General features: G+C 43.4%; 1 protein-coding gene across 1 annotated transcript in view; it reads right to left on the reverse strand.

The window, feature by feature from the left end:
- Positions 1–3,660: 3,660 nt before the first annotated feature.
- LOC100065856 (solute carrier family 28 member 3-like) overlaps positions 3,661–17,437 on the reverse strand; it is a 111,847-nt gene continuing 98,070 nt past the window's right edge. Inside the window, exons 8-14 of the mRNA XM_070249123.1 lie at positions 17,247–17,324; positions 15,092–15,172; positions 13,664–13,744; positions 9,586–9,711; positions 7,534–7,664; positions 4,410–4,578; positions 3,661–4,013 (exon numbers count right to left, since the gene is read on the reverse strand). Coding sequence (XP_070105224.1) covers positions 3,747–4,013; positions 4,410–4,578; positions 7,534–7,664; positions 9,586–9,711; positions 13,664–13,744; positions 15,092–15,172; positions 17,247–17,324 — 933 coding nt within the window. The 3' untranslated portion in view covers positions 3,661–3,746. The remainder of the gene's footprint in view (positions 4,014–4,409; positions 4,579–7,533; positions 7,665–9,585; positions 9,712–13,663; positions 13,745–15,091; positions 15,173–17,246; positions 17,325–17,437) is intronic.

The raw sequence follows: 17,437 nt of genomic DNA on the forward strand, positions 1-17,437 counted from the left end.
TGAACTCTGGTACATTTTTGGTGAGAATGTAAACTGACAGCCCGTTCGTAAAACACAAACTTGACAGCTTCTTCTCAAGTTACCATCCACTGCCCGCATGACCCAGAAGTCCACTCCCAGGAATTTTCCCAGGAGAAATAAAGACCTGTGCCCACAAAGGCTGTCCATGAATATTTACAGCAGCTTTACTCCTAATAGTCCCACGCTGGAAATGACCCAAATGTTCTTCAACAGGCAAATGGATACACAAATTGTGGATATCCATAAAAGAGAATACTACTGTGCAATAAAAAGGAAAAGAACTAATACATGCAACAACATGAATGGTAAGTGAGGCCATTCATAGGAAATTCTAGAAGAAGCAAAGATAATCTATGGTGAAAGAAAGATCAGTGGCCGCCTGGGTGGGACTGGGTTGGGGTGGGGGTGGGGGCTGTTGACGACAACTGGCCATGAGGAAGATTTTCCAGGTGAGATGGAAATGTTCTATATCTGATCGTGGTCATGGTTACACAGGTGAAACATTTGTCAAAACTCACATGTCCAACAAAAATGAGCCGTTTTTATATGTAAATTATACTTGAGTAAAAATGATATAACGTAAAATGAATTATTATTATAATTATTTTTTAAGATTGGCACCTGAGCTAATATCTGTTGCCAATCTTTCTTTTTCCTTCTTCTTCTTCTTCAAAGCCCCCCAGTACGTAGCCGTATATTCTGCTTGTAGGTCCCTCTGGTTGTGGCATGTGGGATGCTGCCTCAGCATGGCCTAATGAGCGGTGCCATGTCTGTGCCCAGGATTCAAACCAGCAAAACCCTGGGCCACCAAAGCGGAGTGCACGAACTCAACCACTGGGTAACGGGGCTGGCCCCCTGTAAAATGGAAGCTCACAGCTATCACAGGAGTCCCCTCCGTCTGGCCGTGGGGTGTGCTTGCCTTTCTTTGCTCCTCAGCTCTGACCAGCCCATAGGAACATGAGGTGCCCCTTGGAAGTAGGAGAACGGACTGTCCTCTCACAGGGCTGTGAGAGGATGGAAGGTGAATTCGTCCAAGTGTGAGTGCGGCCCTCCGCCTCTACTCTGAAGGCAAGAGGCGCAGATTGTTCTTTCTCAGGGTGAGGGGCCGACTACAGAGGCTTGGAAGAGCCAGGGCACTTCACTGTTCACCGGAGTAACACCCAATCTGGCAAAGGCACCCTCACAATTGAGGCAACAATTATTTTCCCCCAAAATCCTGAAAAATCTATGATTTGGTTCAAAGGACAAACCTGGTCAATGCTACATTCAAAACTGGAGGTGCCTTTTTTTTTTCTTTTACTAACTGGATTTTTAAAGCCCACATTCAAGAGTCAAGTGGTCACAGTAAGTTTTTGTTGATAAGGTCCCTCTTTCAATGGTTTCTGAGAACTCCTTTTTGGAAAATATTTCAAGTATTTGAGCAGTCCACTGTTTCTGGAATAGCTCATCCTCGTCCTCTGCTCTGTCTAGTGCTTTTCATTTAGTTCAATTGGCTTCAAGGCAAGCTTATTAGGAGACCATGGGGAGGGAGAGGGCGTGAAGTGCTCAAGAGTCCTCTTTCTCCTTCTGGGGATCTGCGGAGGGCGCACACAGATGGGGACACGAAGGGTTTTATAAGAAGAGGGAAAGGAGGCTGGGATGATTCCTCTTTGTCTTTGCCCAGAAATGTGCAAGACTACACGATGGAAAGAAGTGCAGTAGGAAATTAAGAGAACATCCTACAGCTCTCCTTGCACGTGAGCAAAGATGCCATATGCACAGGGACGGTCACTGTAGCACTACTTCCAATAGCAAAAAGTCGATAAGAGTGCTCATCAACAGGGGACTGGCTAAAATAGATTATGGTGTGCTTGCAGATAGAATACGGTGTCACAGGCACTGGTATGGAAAGGCATTTGAGTTGTTATTAAGAGCAAAGACCCAGGCTAAGAGCAGCGAGCATAATACGGCACAGGGAGAGGAGCTAGTGCCAGAGAAATAGGGAGGATGACTCACTTTTCCCTCTACACCTTTTTCTACCTTTTGAATTCTGTGCCATGAAATGTATTACACGTAAACAAACAAACAAACATGCAAAGTACTATCTTTAAGAAAGAGAAAATGGAGCAATATAAAATACGACATACACACTCTGACCTCTTACCTCAGATAGAGGTCAGCAGTGGCCCAATTCAATGGATAACACAGGGTTTTTGCCTATGGACCCAGATCTTACACTTCAGTCATGTGGTACCTTTTCCGGGAGACTACTGGGACACCCCCTCCACTTTTTGGTTGGTAAACAGAAATTGCAGGGACTCATCCCAATTTTGTTGATTAGAAATGAGAAATTGGGGAAAAAAATGCTTTTCCCATTGTGAGACAATAACAGAAGCCATTGAGCTCATATTCCTAAATGGCCTGTGTGCACCTGCCCCTGGACGGGCCCACCCCCAACCCGAATTAGCTCTACTGGCCTGTCTCTCTCCTCTTACTAACCTGCTCACAAACCTGCTCAGCACTGCCAGACCTGTGAGCTTGCTTTGCTCGTTAACAAAAGTATTTTCTCCTGGCAACTGGCAGCTGGGAATGAAAAACATTGCACTTAATTGAGCCTACGGTTTACTTTTGGCAGGGAAGCAAGGTGCTTTGTGGTGGCCTCCAGACAATGAGGAGACTTGGCCAAGACCCACTGTGTGGTCGGCTGAAGAATGAACATTTGAGAAACAGGAGACCTTACAGAGCCACTGTGCACATCAGATGCATGGGTCAAATGCCCTGATTAGAACATACAAGTCAACACTCTCCTGGGGTGTGCTGTTATTTAGTGTAACACGTGGGAGTAAATGTGCGTGTTTGGTCTTTGGGAGGTTGGAGAGTGGGGGCTGTTCAGAGGTGGGCCATCTCAGAAGCTTGGACAGCATGCTTTCCCTCCACATTCCTTTTAAAGCCCAATATGTGCCTAGGACATTAATTCTAAATGGATTGTTTCCAGGAGTAATGGTGGTGGTCAGAAATGTTCACCATTTCCCTGGGAGTTTGTGTGTGTGACAATTCTGTTCTGTAGGAAAATAGAAGCTGGAGACTCAGCTGCAAATATGGCCCAAGAAAGAGCCTCAGCTGAGCTCCCTTATCCCATCCAAGGCCAAGGGGACATGAGCATCTCCTTGCAGGCTATTGACCTGAAGTCCTGACATAGTTCTAGGGCGCTTGTCTCAAAGGTTCATACCACAGACCCTGTGCTTCTTCTCTTCCCTCATCTACGTGGAGAGCAGCGATTGTGTCTCACTACTTCGTTAGGATGTCCAGGCTCTAGGTTGCATTTAGGCAGTTTCTCAAAGTCCATAGAATTCCTTAAGCTGAAAGGAAGAGAGCTTCCTGATCATTAGACTCTGAGCCCCACGAGGGCAGAGGCCTCATCACTTGTTCAACGCTGTGGCCTCAGTTCCTGGGTATGTTGCACATAGAAGGCACTCACTATTGTTGATGGATTGATTCCAGTCTCAGCCCATATGACTCCAGGTTTGGATCCACAGTGCCCAACAGTAAATGATCACAGTGGTAAAGATTAGCTGTGCTTTTAAACACACACACACACACACACACACACACACACACAATGATTAATTCAATGTAACTGAGAATTATGAGGTGCTGTGTTCATTATGAGCTACATGAACTCTGGGATTTGGGGTCTGTTTTATTCTCTGATTTATCCCAACTGTGTGGCCTGACAATCAGAGTCACTAGTAACCATTTGATGGGTGTATATATGTGGTAAAGAAGTGCACTGAAAAACCAAAATATTTACTCACCGATATATATTGCTGGACACCATCCACAAATTTGGGTCCAGCCTCTTTCCTTAAATGCACCAATTTTGAGAGGTGCTCATAAGCCACAAATTCATTGAAGAAGGTCTTATAACCTATGAGTTCGCCAACCATAAAGCTGTCTTGCCAGTCCACTCCCATCATGAAGGAAAAGGGCATGAAGATGTAGGAGCATATTATCTACAAAAACAAAAAATAGATACTTTATTAGAGTAGAGATTTGCTCCCATTCTTCTGCCTCACTCTCATGATGAGATTGTTCCCACCCCTCTGTCTCCTGTAGACACAGAAATCCCTTCACATGCCCTCGTCCATCTTCGTTCATTAGAAGTCAAGCTTGGGAATAGTCACATGAAGTGACCTGGATTCTTGGGATGGAGAGAATGACGGTATGTTGGTGGACGCAGGGTGACGGAAGACAGAGAAAGAGCTGTGGGAAGATAGGGGATACATGAGAGGTTTGTGCTTGTGTACGAGCGCACTGGAGGCAGTTAGGGAAGGCAATTCACAAACCTATTTTATTTTTAAACAAAGATGGGCAGAAACAAAATGGAGGAGAAACGTGATAGAGTATACCTCGAAACTCAGCTGTGAGTAGTCAAACATGTTTCCAAACCAGGACAGGGCTGGGTTCACAAAAGACAACGGGGCCAGGAAGGCAATCTGATTCACAGCGATGTTTGCCACCAGGGAGATGGATGCAGATGCTCCCTGTGATGCTGTTTCTAGGAGATTCCTCGAATCACTTTATCAAAAAATAGCAATGGCAGAATTAACAAGGAGCTGTCAGCAGATAGACATCACAGGTGTAGATATGGGGAAATCAGAGCTCATTCGGATGGAGAGACAAACTCTCAGGCCCATGCCTTGGTCAAAACCCTCACCTGGATTCCATGAAATCATGATGGGATTTATAATTACTGAGTGCAGGTGATGGGCATATGGGTGTCTGTTATACTACTCTTTTAATTTGGGAACATTTATAACTAAAAAGTTGGGAAAAGATAAAATATTATAGGCTTCAAAAATTATATCTAATTAAAAGTAGCTACCAGAGAATATTTATAAAATATTCATGGAATGAGCAATAATAATTCAAGGAAGCTCTGAACATCCATCACCTAAGAAATGGAAGGTCACCCTCATCTTTGGGCCCCTCCCCACCAGTGCCCTTCCTTAATCTCATCCTCTTTAATCTGAGGTAACTGGCTCCCTAGAATTTGCTTCTCATTCCCTTTCTTGTCAATTTCCCTATATGTCTGCATGCCTAAATAATATGCTGTGTAGGTTCACACATATGCTAACTTTATAAGTGGAATCACACATATTCCATATATACATTTTCTTTGACAACTTGCTTTTTCATTCATGTTTATGACTTTACCCACATACAAACAAGGGGTGAATCTCAGAAACATGTTGGTTGACGGATTCTGTTATTTAATGAAATGCTTTTGAACATCCTAAATTCCTTAGTGTTTAGAGCAAAAGAAAATGAACTGAAGAGGGGTTAAAGATACCTATATCACAGCTTCTTTTCCTATCACACAAGAGACTTCCAGAAATGATCACCCTATGGCTTTGCAACAGTCCTAAATCAAAGCTCAATGAACACTACAATATATTTAAAATATCTACACTGAAGTCAAGGAAATGTAATAATATTCAGGTATTTAGAAAGGTTATCAGCCAAAGCAATCTTGAGAAAGAAAAACAAAGCTGGAGGCATCACACTCCCTGATTTCAAACAATACTACAAATCTATAGTAATCAAAACAGCATGGCACTGGCACAAAAACAGACACGGAGATCAATGGAACAGAATAGAGAGCCAAGAAATAAACCCCTGCTTACATGGTCAATTAATCTATGATGAAGGAGGCAAGAATATACAATCGGGAAAAGATAGTCTCTTCAATAAAAGGTGTTGGGAAAACTAGACAGCTACATGCAAAAGAAGGAAACAAGGCTGCTTTCTTACACTATACACAAAAATAAACTCAAAATGAATTAAAGACTTAAATGTAAGACCTGAAACCATAAAACTCCTAGAAGAAAACATAGGCAGCCAGCTCTTAGACATTGGTCTCAGCAATATATTTTTTTTTTAGATTTTATTTTTTCCTTTTTCTCCCCAAAGCTCCCCCTTACATAGTTGTATATTCTTCGTTGTGGGTCCTTCTAGTTGTGGCATGTGGGACGCTGCCTCAGCTTGGCTTGATGAGCAGTGCCATGTCCACACCCAGGATTCGAACCAGCGAAACACTGGGCCACCTGCAGGGGAGCATGTGAACTTAACCACTCGGCCACGGGGCCAGCCCCGGTCTTAGCAATATTTTTATGGACCTGTCTCCTCAGGCAAAGGCAGCAAAAGCAAAAATAATGGAAAAAAAATGGAATTACATCAAACTAAAAAGGCTTTTCACAATGAAGGAAACTATCAACAAAACGAAAAGGCAACCTACTGAACGGGAGAAAATATTTGCAGATGATATATCAGATAAGGGGTTAATACACAAAATATATAAAGAGAACTTACACAACTTACTAGGATACAAACAAAAAGTCCAATTAAAAAATGGGCAGATGATCTGAACAGACATTTTTCCAAAGACATACAAATGGTCAACAAACACGTGAAAGTTGCTCAACCTCACTAGTCATCAGGGAAATGCAAATCAAAGACACCATGAATATCACCTCACATCTGTTAGAATGGCTATTACCAAAAAGACAAGAAATAACAAGTGTTGGTGAGAATGTGAAGAAAACGGAACTCTCATACAGTGTTGGTGGGAATATAAATTGGTGCAGCTACTAAGGAAAACAGTAGAGAGATTCCTCCAAAACTTAAAAATAGAACTACCATATGCCACAGAAATTCTACCTGTGAGTATTTCTTCAAAGAAAATGAGAACATTAATTCAAAAAGATATATGCACCCCTGTGTTCATTGCAGCATAAGTTACAATACCCAAGATGTGGAAGCAACCTAAGTTTCCATAGATCAATAAATGGAAAAAGAAGTTGTGGTATATATTTACAATGGAATACTACTCAGCCAGAAAAAAAAAAATCTTGCCATTTGCAACAACAATGATGGACCTAGAGGGCGTTATGCTAAGTGAAATAAGTCAGACAGAGAAAGACAGATACTGTGCGATTTCACTTATATGTGGAATCTGAAAAACAAAACAAATGAGCAAACATAACAAAACAAACAAACCCATACAGAGAACAAACTGGCGGTCACTCGAGGGGAGGAGCGTGGGGGACGGGCAAAATAGATGGAGATTAAGAGGTACAAATTTCCAGGCATAAAGAAGTCACGGGGATGTACAGCATAAGGAATACAGTCAATAACAGGGTAATAATTTTGTATGGTGACAGACGGTTACTAGACTTGTTGTGGTCATCATTTCGTAATGTATGTAAATATCGAATCACTATGTTGTACACCAGAAACTAATACTGTATGTCAACTATACGTCAGTGAAAACAAAAAGGTTTTCAAGGGTTGAACAAGACTTTTCGGAGTGAAGTCTAACAGTCAGCGGGATATTAAATTCACTTTAATACCATAATTCACTGTGCTCTTTGTCAAATTTTGCTGTTCTTTGAATGTGGACCCGTTCACTGCCCCCGCCCCCTGCGCCCCCAGCTTGTATAGTCATTAGTGAGGTGAACGAATCTCACTTACCCCATTTCCATTTCCATGGCATTCTTCAGGGTTATTTTAGGTGTTTCTGTCTCAGGCCAAAGGAGTTTAGCCATAGCCAATGACGCAGGCGCTGACATAACTGAAGCAGTTAATATGTGGGTGGGTGAAATCTGTGATTTTAGGAGAAAGAAGGTAACTTAGGTTTAGCTTTTCTGTTGTGTTCTGAAAGAATGGCCCAAAAGCCTCACTAGGGAAGAGAAGGGCAGGAACTGTGTCTATGCCAGAAAACAGTGTTTCTTTGGAGGCTTGGAGGAACTCAGGGAGCCAAGTTGGCATCACCGTGACAGTCAGAGGGAGGAGGGAGGAATTTGTGTGAATTGACCACATCCCTGGAGAAAGGCACAAAACCAAAGTCGGATCATTTCCCTTTTTTTTTTTTCAGATTGGCACCTGGGCTAACAACTGTTGCCACTTTTTTTTTTTTTCTGTTTTATCTCCCCAAACCGCCCCGTACACGGTTGTTGCAGTTGTACACATCTTAGTTGCAGGTCCTTCTAGTTGTGGGATGTGGGATGCCACCTCAACGTGGCCTGACAAGCGGTGCCATGTCCGTGCCCAGGATCCGAACCCTGGGCCGCCACAGTGAAGCACGTGAACTTAACCACTTGGCCACGGAGCCGGCCCCAGTCCGATCATTTCAAAAGAGATTTAATCCTGTGCTGCAGGAGCTTTCACAGATCCCTCCACCTCTCTGTGGTCCTTTGGAATTTTCAAATAGTCCCTAAATCCCATATTTCATTACATCATCAATTTAGATGGGGATGTCTGGGGCTGTGGGCATGGATACAACCCTCTCGTCTTCCTTGTGCTTTTCTGAAAGTTTGTGCCTTTACGTTGTAATACTCATTTATGCCGAGTTCCTCTGATCTGTGAGCATCTCTGCTCTCCTCACTGCAGGTCTACTTAAACTCTTTCCCCTCCCCTCCACACATCCTTATTGTTTCTGGATCCTCTTCCCTATCTTTTCAGAATTCCAGAATCAGCACCACCCCCATGCCCATTCCACCCAGCACATTTCTGCAGGCGGCGTTCCCACAGTGGTGGCAGAGTGGATCATCTGGGGATCCAGTGACAGTGCTGTTCCTGAGGTCTCCTTCACCCTTTTCCTCTTCCTTCTTCCTGCTGATCGGCTTCCAAGAAACAGATGAAGTCCTGGAGTGAAACTCGCCTATCTTGTAAGAACGCCCAGTCGCCTGGGTCACAGGGCTGCTGTTGATCCCATTTCTCCCATGGGGGTGGCATCTATGTGTGGCTTGTCAGCTCTGTACTTGGGGCACATGCGCCAGTTACCATAAGGCTCTCCATCCCTATGCTATTGACCACCAGCTCTCAATGGGCTGTACATTGGAATCTGAGGAGTTAAAAAAAATACTGATGCCTGGGTATCATCCTAAGAGGTTCTGGTTTAATTACTCTGGGGGATGGGCCTGGGTATTGGGGCTTTTAAAGGCTCCCAGGTGACTCTAAAGTGCAGTAAGGTTTGAGAACCACTGCTCTAGGTCAGGGTCAGATAACTGTTTCTGTAAAGGGCCAGAGAGTAAATATTTTTGGGTTTTTGGAGCCACAGCTACTTAACTCTGTAGCATGAAAGCTGACATAGAGAAACAAATAGGAGTAGCCGGTTTTCAGTGTAATTTCAGTTATAAGAAAAGAGGAATTATCTGGAATTGGCCCATGAGCCATACTTCGCTGACCTCTGGTTTAGATTGCCTTTACTAGTGTAATAGGTTGTTTTTGTACAGATTTATATTTTCAGCCAAAGTAGCCTCATAATATGATGTATTCTGCTGTGGTTGGATATGATTCACATTTAGGTGGCAGGGATATAAAAGTGAAGCCCCAAAGCTCCTTTGGGGACTCCATTCAAATGCCAAAGGAACTGTGACCAGCCATCCAGCAAAAAGGACACTCTTTTGGCCTCCTTATCCAGCAGCAATGGCAAAGAAAAAAAAGAAATGACAATAGCAAAGAGTTTGTATTTTCCATAAAAGAGTTTGTATTTTCCTTGAATTGATCCCCAACTATTCTTACCCCAAAAGAAATGTATGCGCCTAAGACACTTCCAGCGATGGTAGAGAACCCAGCGGTCATGATTGCATGCAGTTCGGACCTGGTGACGTGTGGTAAATATGGCCGGACCAGCAGTGGAGACTCCGTCTGGAAACAGAGAGTGAGCAGATTGTGTTCCCTTTTAAGTCTTAGGAGAGTATGCCAATCTACTCAAAATTCCATCCTCTAAAACAGTATTTCTAAGAGAGGACCTCAGACCAGCTCCATCAGCATCACCTGGGAACTCCTTAGACATGCAAATTCTCAGACTTACTGAATCAGAAACTCTGGGGGTGGGGCCAGCAATCCTGTTTTAATAGCTTTCCAGGTGGTTCTGATGCATGCTGGAGTTTGAAAGCCTACACCCTACCTGTCTGGGTCATTTGAACTCTAGGTGAGTGTGCATACTGAATCATGCATAAAGTTTGCAGAGTGTGCAAGGCTAATTCACACAAGGCCCCCACTTAGCCTGGGACTGGACTCTGCTGGCTGGGGACACTTTTCTAAGGTTGGAACACCATTGGCCAAGTAACTCTGCCCAGTGGCCTGGCCTTGAGAACTGGTGATTCCCAAGCCTCTGTGACTTCCCATCTTCCAGCTTCATCTCGACAGACCTTAAACCTCTTTGCTGATACTACAGGGAAACAGACACACAAGCATAAAACAAATAGCGAGGACAGGTACCCAGAGGCTTTTCCCTAATTGAGAATCAGAGACCCCTTCTTGCCCTTGGGTGGAAAGGAATCAGATAGCCTGTAGTTGTAAAGGCTTGAGTCCCCTCAAGTAGTGCAGGTGGCCTGCAGCCTGGGGCTCTTCATAAATAATAGCTGAACTTTAGCATATTAGGTATCAAATTGAGCATGTGTGCAATTTTACAATTTTCCCCTATTATTTCTAAATGTTCTGTAAGAGTGAATGTGTTGAGCGTCAATTTATGGACTGAATAGAAATTCAGTACATGAGCCCTCTTACCCCGAAGGTAGGAGGAATCAACTCAAGATGGTGCCCTAATTAGTCCAGAGAGATCTTATGACTGTAATTATAATAATTTGAACTCCTAGGGAAGGAAGCATGGGCCCTGCTCTGAAGCCCTTGCTCCAGGTTAGCAAGCTGGGCTGGCCGAGTAGAAGGCTCAGCTGCCTGGAGCAGTCGTAAGCCTGGGATCCGGGGCCATGTGTTTTTCTGGGTGACTATTTTTGCTTCAAATCCAACTTCCTTGGGCAGCCATGCTAGCGAGCACTCACACTTGGTTTCCTTGCTATGTGACTCCATTCTGCCTGGAACTCCATGTGCAGAGTGAGGAGGATGATTATGACTATTTCTCACTCATCCGCCCCTTAGGAATGCCACTATTTTGAGAGACACTCCTTTTGCATCACATTTCTTTGCTTAAATGGACTTCAGGCAAAAGAGCATTTAACCATGGGATGGATCAGGGAGTGAAAATGCTTTTACTTGTCAGCACTGTTCCTCAGGCTCAGCAAAGACAGACTGTTGGCCAGTTCAGACAAGTTAAGAATGAACTCAGGTATTTATACAGCTGCATGGTTGTAGGTGGGAGCCTTTCCTGGTCTCTTTCATCGCCCCAGCCTTACACTACAGCAGGTGAGGCTGCCTGCTACGGGTTTGCAGGCTCAAGATTGTGGTGAACTCCATGTGAGTGAATGAGCTGCTCGCCTCTGAAGGGTGAGCCAGAGGCCTCAACAATTCTATAAGTTCAGAAAAGATTGGTTGAGAATCTCTGCATGAGAAGTCTGATGCTTTGACAAAATGCCTCAATCTTTCGTCATCTCCATCAAATTTCCAGAACCCCACCTAGAAGAAATGGATAAATTCCTAGACTCTTACAACCTCCCCAAACTGAATCAGGAAGAAATAGAGAATCTGAATAGACCAATAACAAGTAAAGAAATAGAAACAGTAATCAAAAACCTCCCCAAAAATAAGAGTCCAGGACCAGACGGCTTCTCTGGAGAATTCTACCAAACATTCAAAGAAGATTTAATACCTATCCTTCTCAAACTATTCCAGAAAATTGAGGAAGATGGAGCACTCCCTAACACATTCTATGAAGCCAACATCACCCTGATCCCCAAACCTGACAAGGACAACACAAAGAAGGAAAACTACAGGCCAATATCACTGATGAACATAGATGCAAAAATCCTCATAAAAATTTTGGCAAACCAAATACAGCAATACTTCAAAAAGATTATACACCATGATCAAGTGGGATTTATACCAGGGACACAGGGATGGTTCAACATCGCAAGTCAATCAACGTGGTTCACTACATTAACAAAATGAGAAACAAAAACCACATGATCATTTCAATAGATGCAGAGAAAGCATTCAACAAGATCCAGCATCCATTTATGATAAAAACCCTCAATAAAATGGGTATAGAAGGAAAGTACCTCAACATAATAAAAAGCCATATATGACAAACCCACAGCCAACATCATACTCAATGGACAAAAACTGAAAGCCATCCCTCTGAGAACAGGAACAAGACAAGTGTGCCCACTTTCACCACTCTTATTCAACATAGTACTGGAGGTGTTGGCCAGAGCAAGTCGGCAGGAAAAAGAAATAAAAGGAATCCAAATAGGCAACGAAGAAGTAAAACTCTCACTGTTTGCAGACGACATGATCTTATATATAGGAAACCCCAAAGAATCCATAGGAAAACTATTGGAAACAATCAACAGCTATAGGAAAGTTGCAGGGTATAAAATCAACATACATACATCAGTAGCATTTCTATACGTTAACAATGAACTAACAGAAAAAGAACTTAAGAACTCAATCCCATTCACAATCACAACAAAAAGAATAAAATACTTTGGGATAAATTTAACCAAGGAAGTGAAAGATCTATACAACGAAAACTACAAGACTTTCCTGAAAGAAATTGATGACGACATAAAGAGATGGAAAGACATTCCATGCACATGGACTGGAAGGATAAACATAGTTAAAATGTCCATACTACCTAAAGCAATCTACAAATTCAACGCTATCCCAATCAGAATCCCAATGACTTTCTTTACAGAAATTAAACAAAGAATCCTAAAATTCATATGGGGCAACAAAAGACCCCGAATTGCTAAAGCAATCCTGAGCAAGAAGAACAAAGCTGGAGGCATCACAATCCCTGACTTCAAAACATACTACAAAACTACAGTAATCAAAACAGCATGCAGTACAAAACAGGTGCACAGATCAATGGAACATAATTGAAAGTCCAGAAATAAAACCACACATCTATGCACAGCTAATCTTCGACAAAGGAGCTGAGGGCTTACAATGGAAAAAAGAAAGTCTCTTCAACAAATGGTGCTGGGAAAACTGGAAAGCCACATGTAAAAGAATGAAAATTGACCATTCTTTTTCACCATTCACAAAAATAAGCTCAAAATGGATCAAAGACCTAAAGATTAGGCCTGAAACAATGTCTTCTAGAAGAGAAGATAGGCAGTACACTTTTTGACATCAGTTTCAAAAGAATCTTTTCGGACACCACAACCCCTCACATGAGGGAAACAATAGAAAGAATAAACAAACGGGACTTCATCAGACTAAAGAGCTTCTTCAAGGCCAGGGAAAATAGGATTGAAACAAAAAAACAGCCCACTAATTGGGAAAAAATATTTACAAGTTATTCATCCGACAAAGGGTTAATAAAAGTTCATTGTGTCTAAATTATTTTGCAACAACTTTAGCTCTCAGGAGACAGACTCAAACCACCACCCATATCATACAAATCTCTTAATAATGCTAAATAAAAAGAATTTGTAAGTTAAAAAAAAAAATTTCCAGAACCCCAATGCGACATTAATGCACTAACACTCTTGGAAGGGCTCTCTCTCTCTCTCTGTCTCTTTTTTACTTTCTCTGGAATCTGGACTTTGGCAATGTTCAGGGGTCCTTATTTTGACACTGTTCCCTCTACATTAAAAGAAATAAAGCCATCATATTTTTTTATTACACCTTCTGGAACGACTGTAGATTTTAGCAAGTGTTTTTTGTTGTTTTGTTTTTTGATATTACAACTTACTTGCCCGATGAATATACCGCCGGCTGCAACCACAGATTCAATAGGAGATGATCCCACAGTAACCAGCATGAGCCATCCAACCTAAAAGGGGACAAGGGACAAAGTCAGTGAAGAGCTATTTATATACACAAAGCTTCAGAGTAGGGATAAAATCTTTGGAGGAAAATGCTGAGGCCTTCAACAACTATGGGCAGGACAGCAATGGTGCTAACTGTGAGGACATCTTACCTAGTCCTTAGAGTAGGCCAATCACACCCTCCTATTGAGGGGTAAGTCTGAGTCATTGTATGTACTTTCAACATCATGCGAATGAATTTCCTCTGAAACGTTGTGGACAAGTCGTAAGTTATAATAATTGCTGACAGTAACGGCAGGTTTACTGCGTTCCAGACACTGTTTTGAGCCCTTGATCTGAGTAACACTTTAATCCACACAATAACCCTTTGAGGGAGGTCCTATAATTATGCCCATTTGATAGAAGTGGAAACTGAGGCACAGAACAGTTTAGCTGTTTTGTCAAAAACCACCCAGCTAATAAGTAGTGGCGTGTAGTTGACATCTGGCCTTTTCTGTTTAACATTCAATCAAATACGGTTTATGGTCCTGCTTTCGCAGTGGCCCTTCCAACTGGAGACTGTGGCGCCCACCTCAGGATGGGGACTTCCTGTGGCATTCTTTCTCCTTAGACGTGAGCACAGTAATTCTGAATGTTTTAATCAACAATCAGAAAATTGTGGGCCCTGGCACTCTTGCTGAAACGCTGAATTCTGCCAGTATTCTGGTTCTCTCTCTATATATATTTTATTTATTGACAGGGATCAAAGGAGGGCTGGGCTGTGCCCAAACCCTGTGTGCACGGCCTCACTCTCATGTGCGTTCGAACCAGCTTACACATTTCATAGATTTCTGGTCTAACGTGTGACTGTAGGACTGACAGTTGCTGGGCTAGCAGGAATGAGATTAACTTTTTAGACTTTTTTAAAAATTAGTGTGCTTATAAAACTCCCTCAGGAGTGAAAAGCAGCTTCCCCTTCCTGCTCTGATTCCCTAGCAGCTTCCAGACCACAGCGCCCCCTTTTGCAACATCCTGTGGAAAAGCAGTGACTGCATAAGGCACAGGGTGGTCGCCAAGATGGAGGACAGTGCTGTTCTCCCTGGCAGGTGTGGGACCTGTGGGAGTCAATTCTGTGGCTAAAGAAGTAATTGCTAAGGTGTCATGAAGATATCAGTGGGTTGCAAGTCAAAGCCCTGTCAGAAGTCCCTGAGATAAGCTTCCCTCTAGGGACGCATATAGAATAACTCGGGAGCCAGGGTGGAACTCGGTACGAAGAGAACCCCACTTTGGAAAACCCTAAATAAAAGGTATTGAGGACTTTGTCCCTGAGAGAATCAGCTGTACGCCTGTCACCCATCCCTCTGGTCCCGTACCTTTCTAATGATCCACTGCATCAGTCCTAGGTAGTAGAGCATGGACATGGCGGCGCTGAAGAAAACCATGATTGGCAGGACCTGGGGGAGGAGACGGAAGCAATCGTGGGCTAACGTTGCCCTCAGGAGGATTAGTAGGTTTCAGATCAGTCTCCTTCTTTCTACCTCCTTTTCCTCCTCTGAAACGTCATAAAAATACTGGAAACTCCTCCGGAACTAAACAACACTTTTATCAGGCAGCTGCTGCATCCACAGTCACTTATTTTAATTTGCTTGGATAAGCTTGAGTATATTTCATCGGAAACTTGACATTATTTTTTCCCTCTGCTATAATGATCTTTTCTTCCTTTAGTGTCTCATAGAAGGAATGAAGTTTTGGGGGAATTTGTAATAATTAGGCTCATTAAACTGAAGGCCACTGGCAGATGTCCTTGTTCTGATATTAAATAGCCATGAGCTTCACCACTTATTAGCAGAGTAACCCGGGTCAAGATTAAGTGCCAGCAACCTCAGATCCTTATTCAAAGTGGCTGCACAGATCAGACAGAGCATGGTAGGTCCTCACACACAGTGCCTCCTATGGAGGAAGCATCCACTCTTTGAGCTTTTAGAATGAAATTATTTTACTTACAGACTTTTTAATCACTAAGAAAAGATTAAACTTTGGAAACCAGCTTACTTCTGTGTTCACAAAGGTTGTCCTTTCCTAGATCCTATTTTCCTGATGCTCTTTGGGTTCCTTCAATGCAGCCTGTGTGTCTGCAGGGAGTCGTGTCTCCCCTGCAGAGACCACACAGAGCTGTGGTCTCAGTCCCTCCCCACCCCTACCCCTCCACACCCCTTCCCCTCTGCTCCCCAGCTAAATGGCCAGGGACAAGCTGCCACCAGAGGCTCAGAATGACTGAGGATGATTTGTACAGGATCCAATTTAGAAAACTCTATTAATACTTTATATTAAAAGACACTCTGTGCCATCATTCAGAGCTCACGCACTTACGTGCTTTTGTTGGCTTTAATGGGTGGGCAGAACCTTCCTGAAAGTGTCAGGGAGTCGAAGGGGCTCATCTCTAGAATGTGCCCACAGGGATTCTGTGCTGGCAGAGAGGATGGAGGCCACTGCCCTGGGGGGAGCGGGAGGGAGGGCTGAGACACTGGTGCAGTCTGGGCAGCAAGTCACGCCTTCTTTGTGACTTTATTTTTTCCCATTCTGGATTCAGATCATGATATGAGCATATTTCCATCTCAATTTGTAAACACTTGACCTTTCAGAGATGGCTTAGTTATCTCAGCACCAAAGCATCAAATCAGCAGTTTCAAAACATATCCAGCCTAACAGTTGGCCTAATTGAAACTGGAGTAATTTGGAGGTAAATCTGGAGTCTCTAAGTGAGAAGACAGTTTAGAAGTGTAGGAACAATAATACACCAAAAAAAGGAAAGCTGAAGAAGAAGCCAAATGCATCTTTCTGACTGTCACCAGGCATCTGTAGGGACTTCCCAGAGGGACAGTGACTTCCTGGGGCTTGTGGGAGCCCCATGGGAATCAATGAGGTCCGGGCATGGGGCCAGGTTGCCTTTCCTCTGTAAAATAACATCCCTCTTTGGCTGGGAGAAGGTCCAGCCCCCAGGCCTCCCTAGGCAAAGGCTGTGCTGAAGGAAAATGGGAACAGTTTAGCATGAGGATGGTTCTGGAAGGACAGAGCCTGCTGTGGACGACCAGCTGTCCTGGTTGGCCCGGGACTGAGGGTTTTCTAAGTGCAGACCTGTCACCAATCCCGGACCTAGCAGCCATTGGTGGTCGTATGCCTGTTCATGGCCAGGTACCTAATGATCTTTTCCCTGAAATCTCAGATACTGTTGCCCTGTATGATTTTTCATAAGTATCTCAGACCACGCTACAAGCCCTCCAAAGGTATTCCAATATTTCTGACCCCTCTACATGTTTCCCTTAATGCTATAGTAACAAAGCAAAACATTTGCAATCCACTGACTTCAGATAAAATTGCAATGAGAAAGGACAGTGGTGTGCTGTGCACCTATGATGTGCCCAGCAGCTGTACGCCTGGTTTCTGGTAGTTGGGTCCTATCTGAACATCTACCAAGACTGAGAAGTTACTGAAAAGGACATGGCTCCATAGAAAAGGGTTTGACTTTACCTTAAATGCAAAGAAGTGGTCTGTGTATTTCTCACCAAAGACAAAGGAAGCACCAGCGTCAGTGTGCTCCAGGAAGGTCTGAGTTAAAGAAAGGACAAGAGCAGATCATTATAACCCCTGAGGCAGTGGTTACTGTCCCCAGGACCCACCGCCTCTGCAGAGGGTGAGGACCCAGCAAACTTGTTGGATAG

Source organism: Equus caballus, chromosome 23 (genome assembly GCF_041296265.1).
Source record: "Equus caballus isolate H_3958 breed thoroughbred chromosome 23, TB-T2T, whole genome shotgun sequence".
NCBI lineage: Eukaryota > Metazoa > Chordata > Mammalia > Perissodactyla > Equidae > Equus > Equus caballus.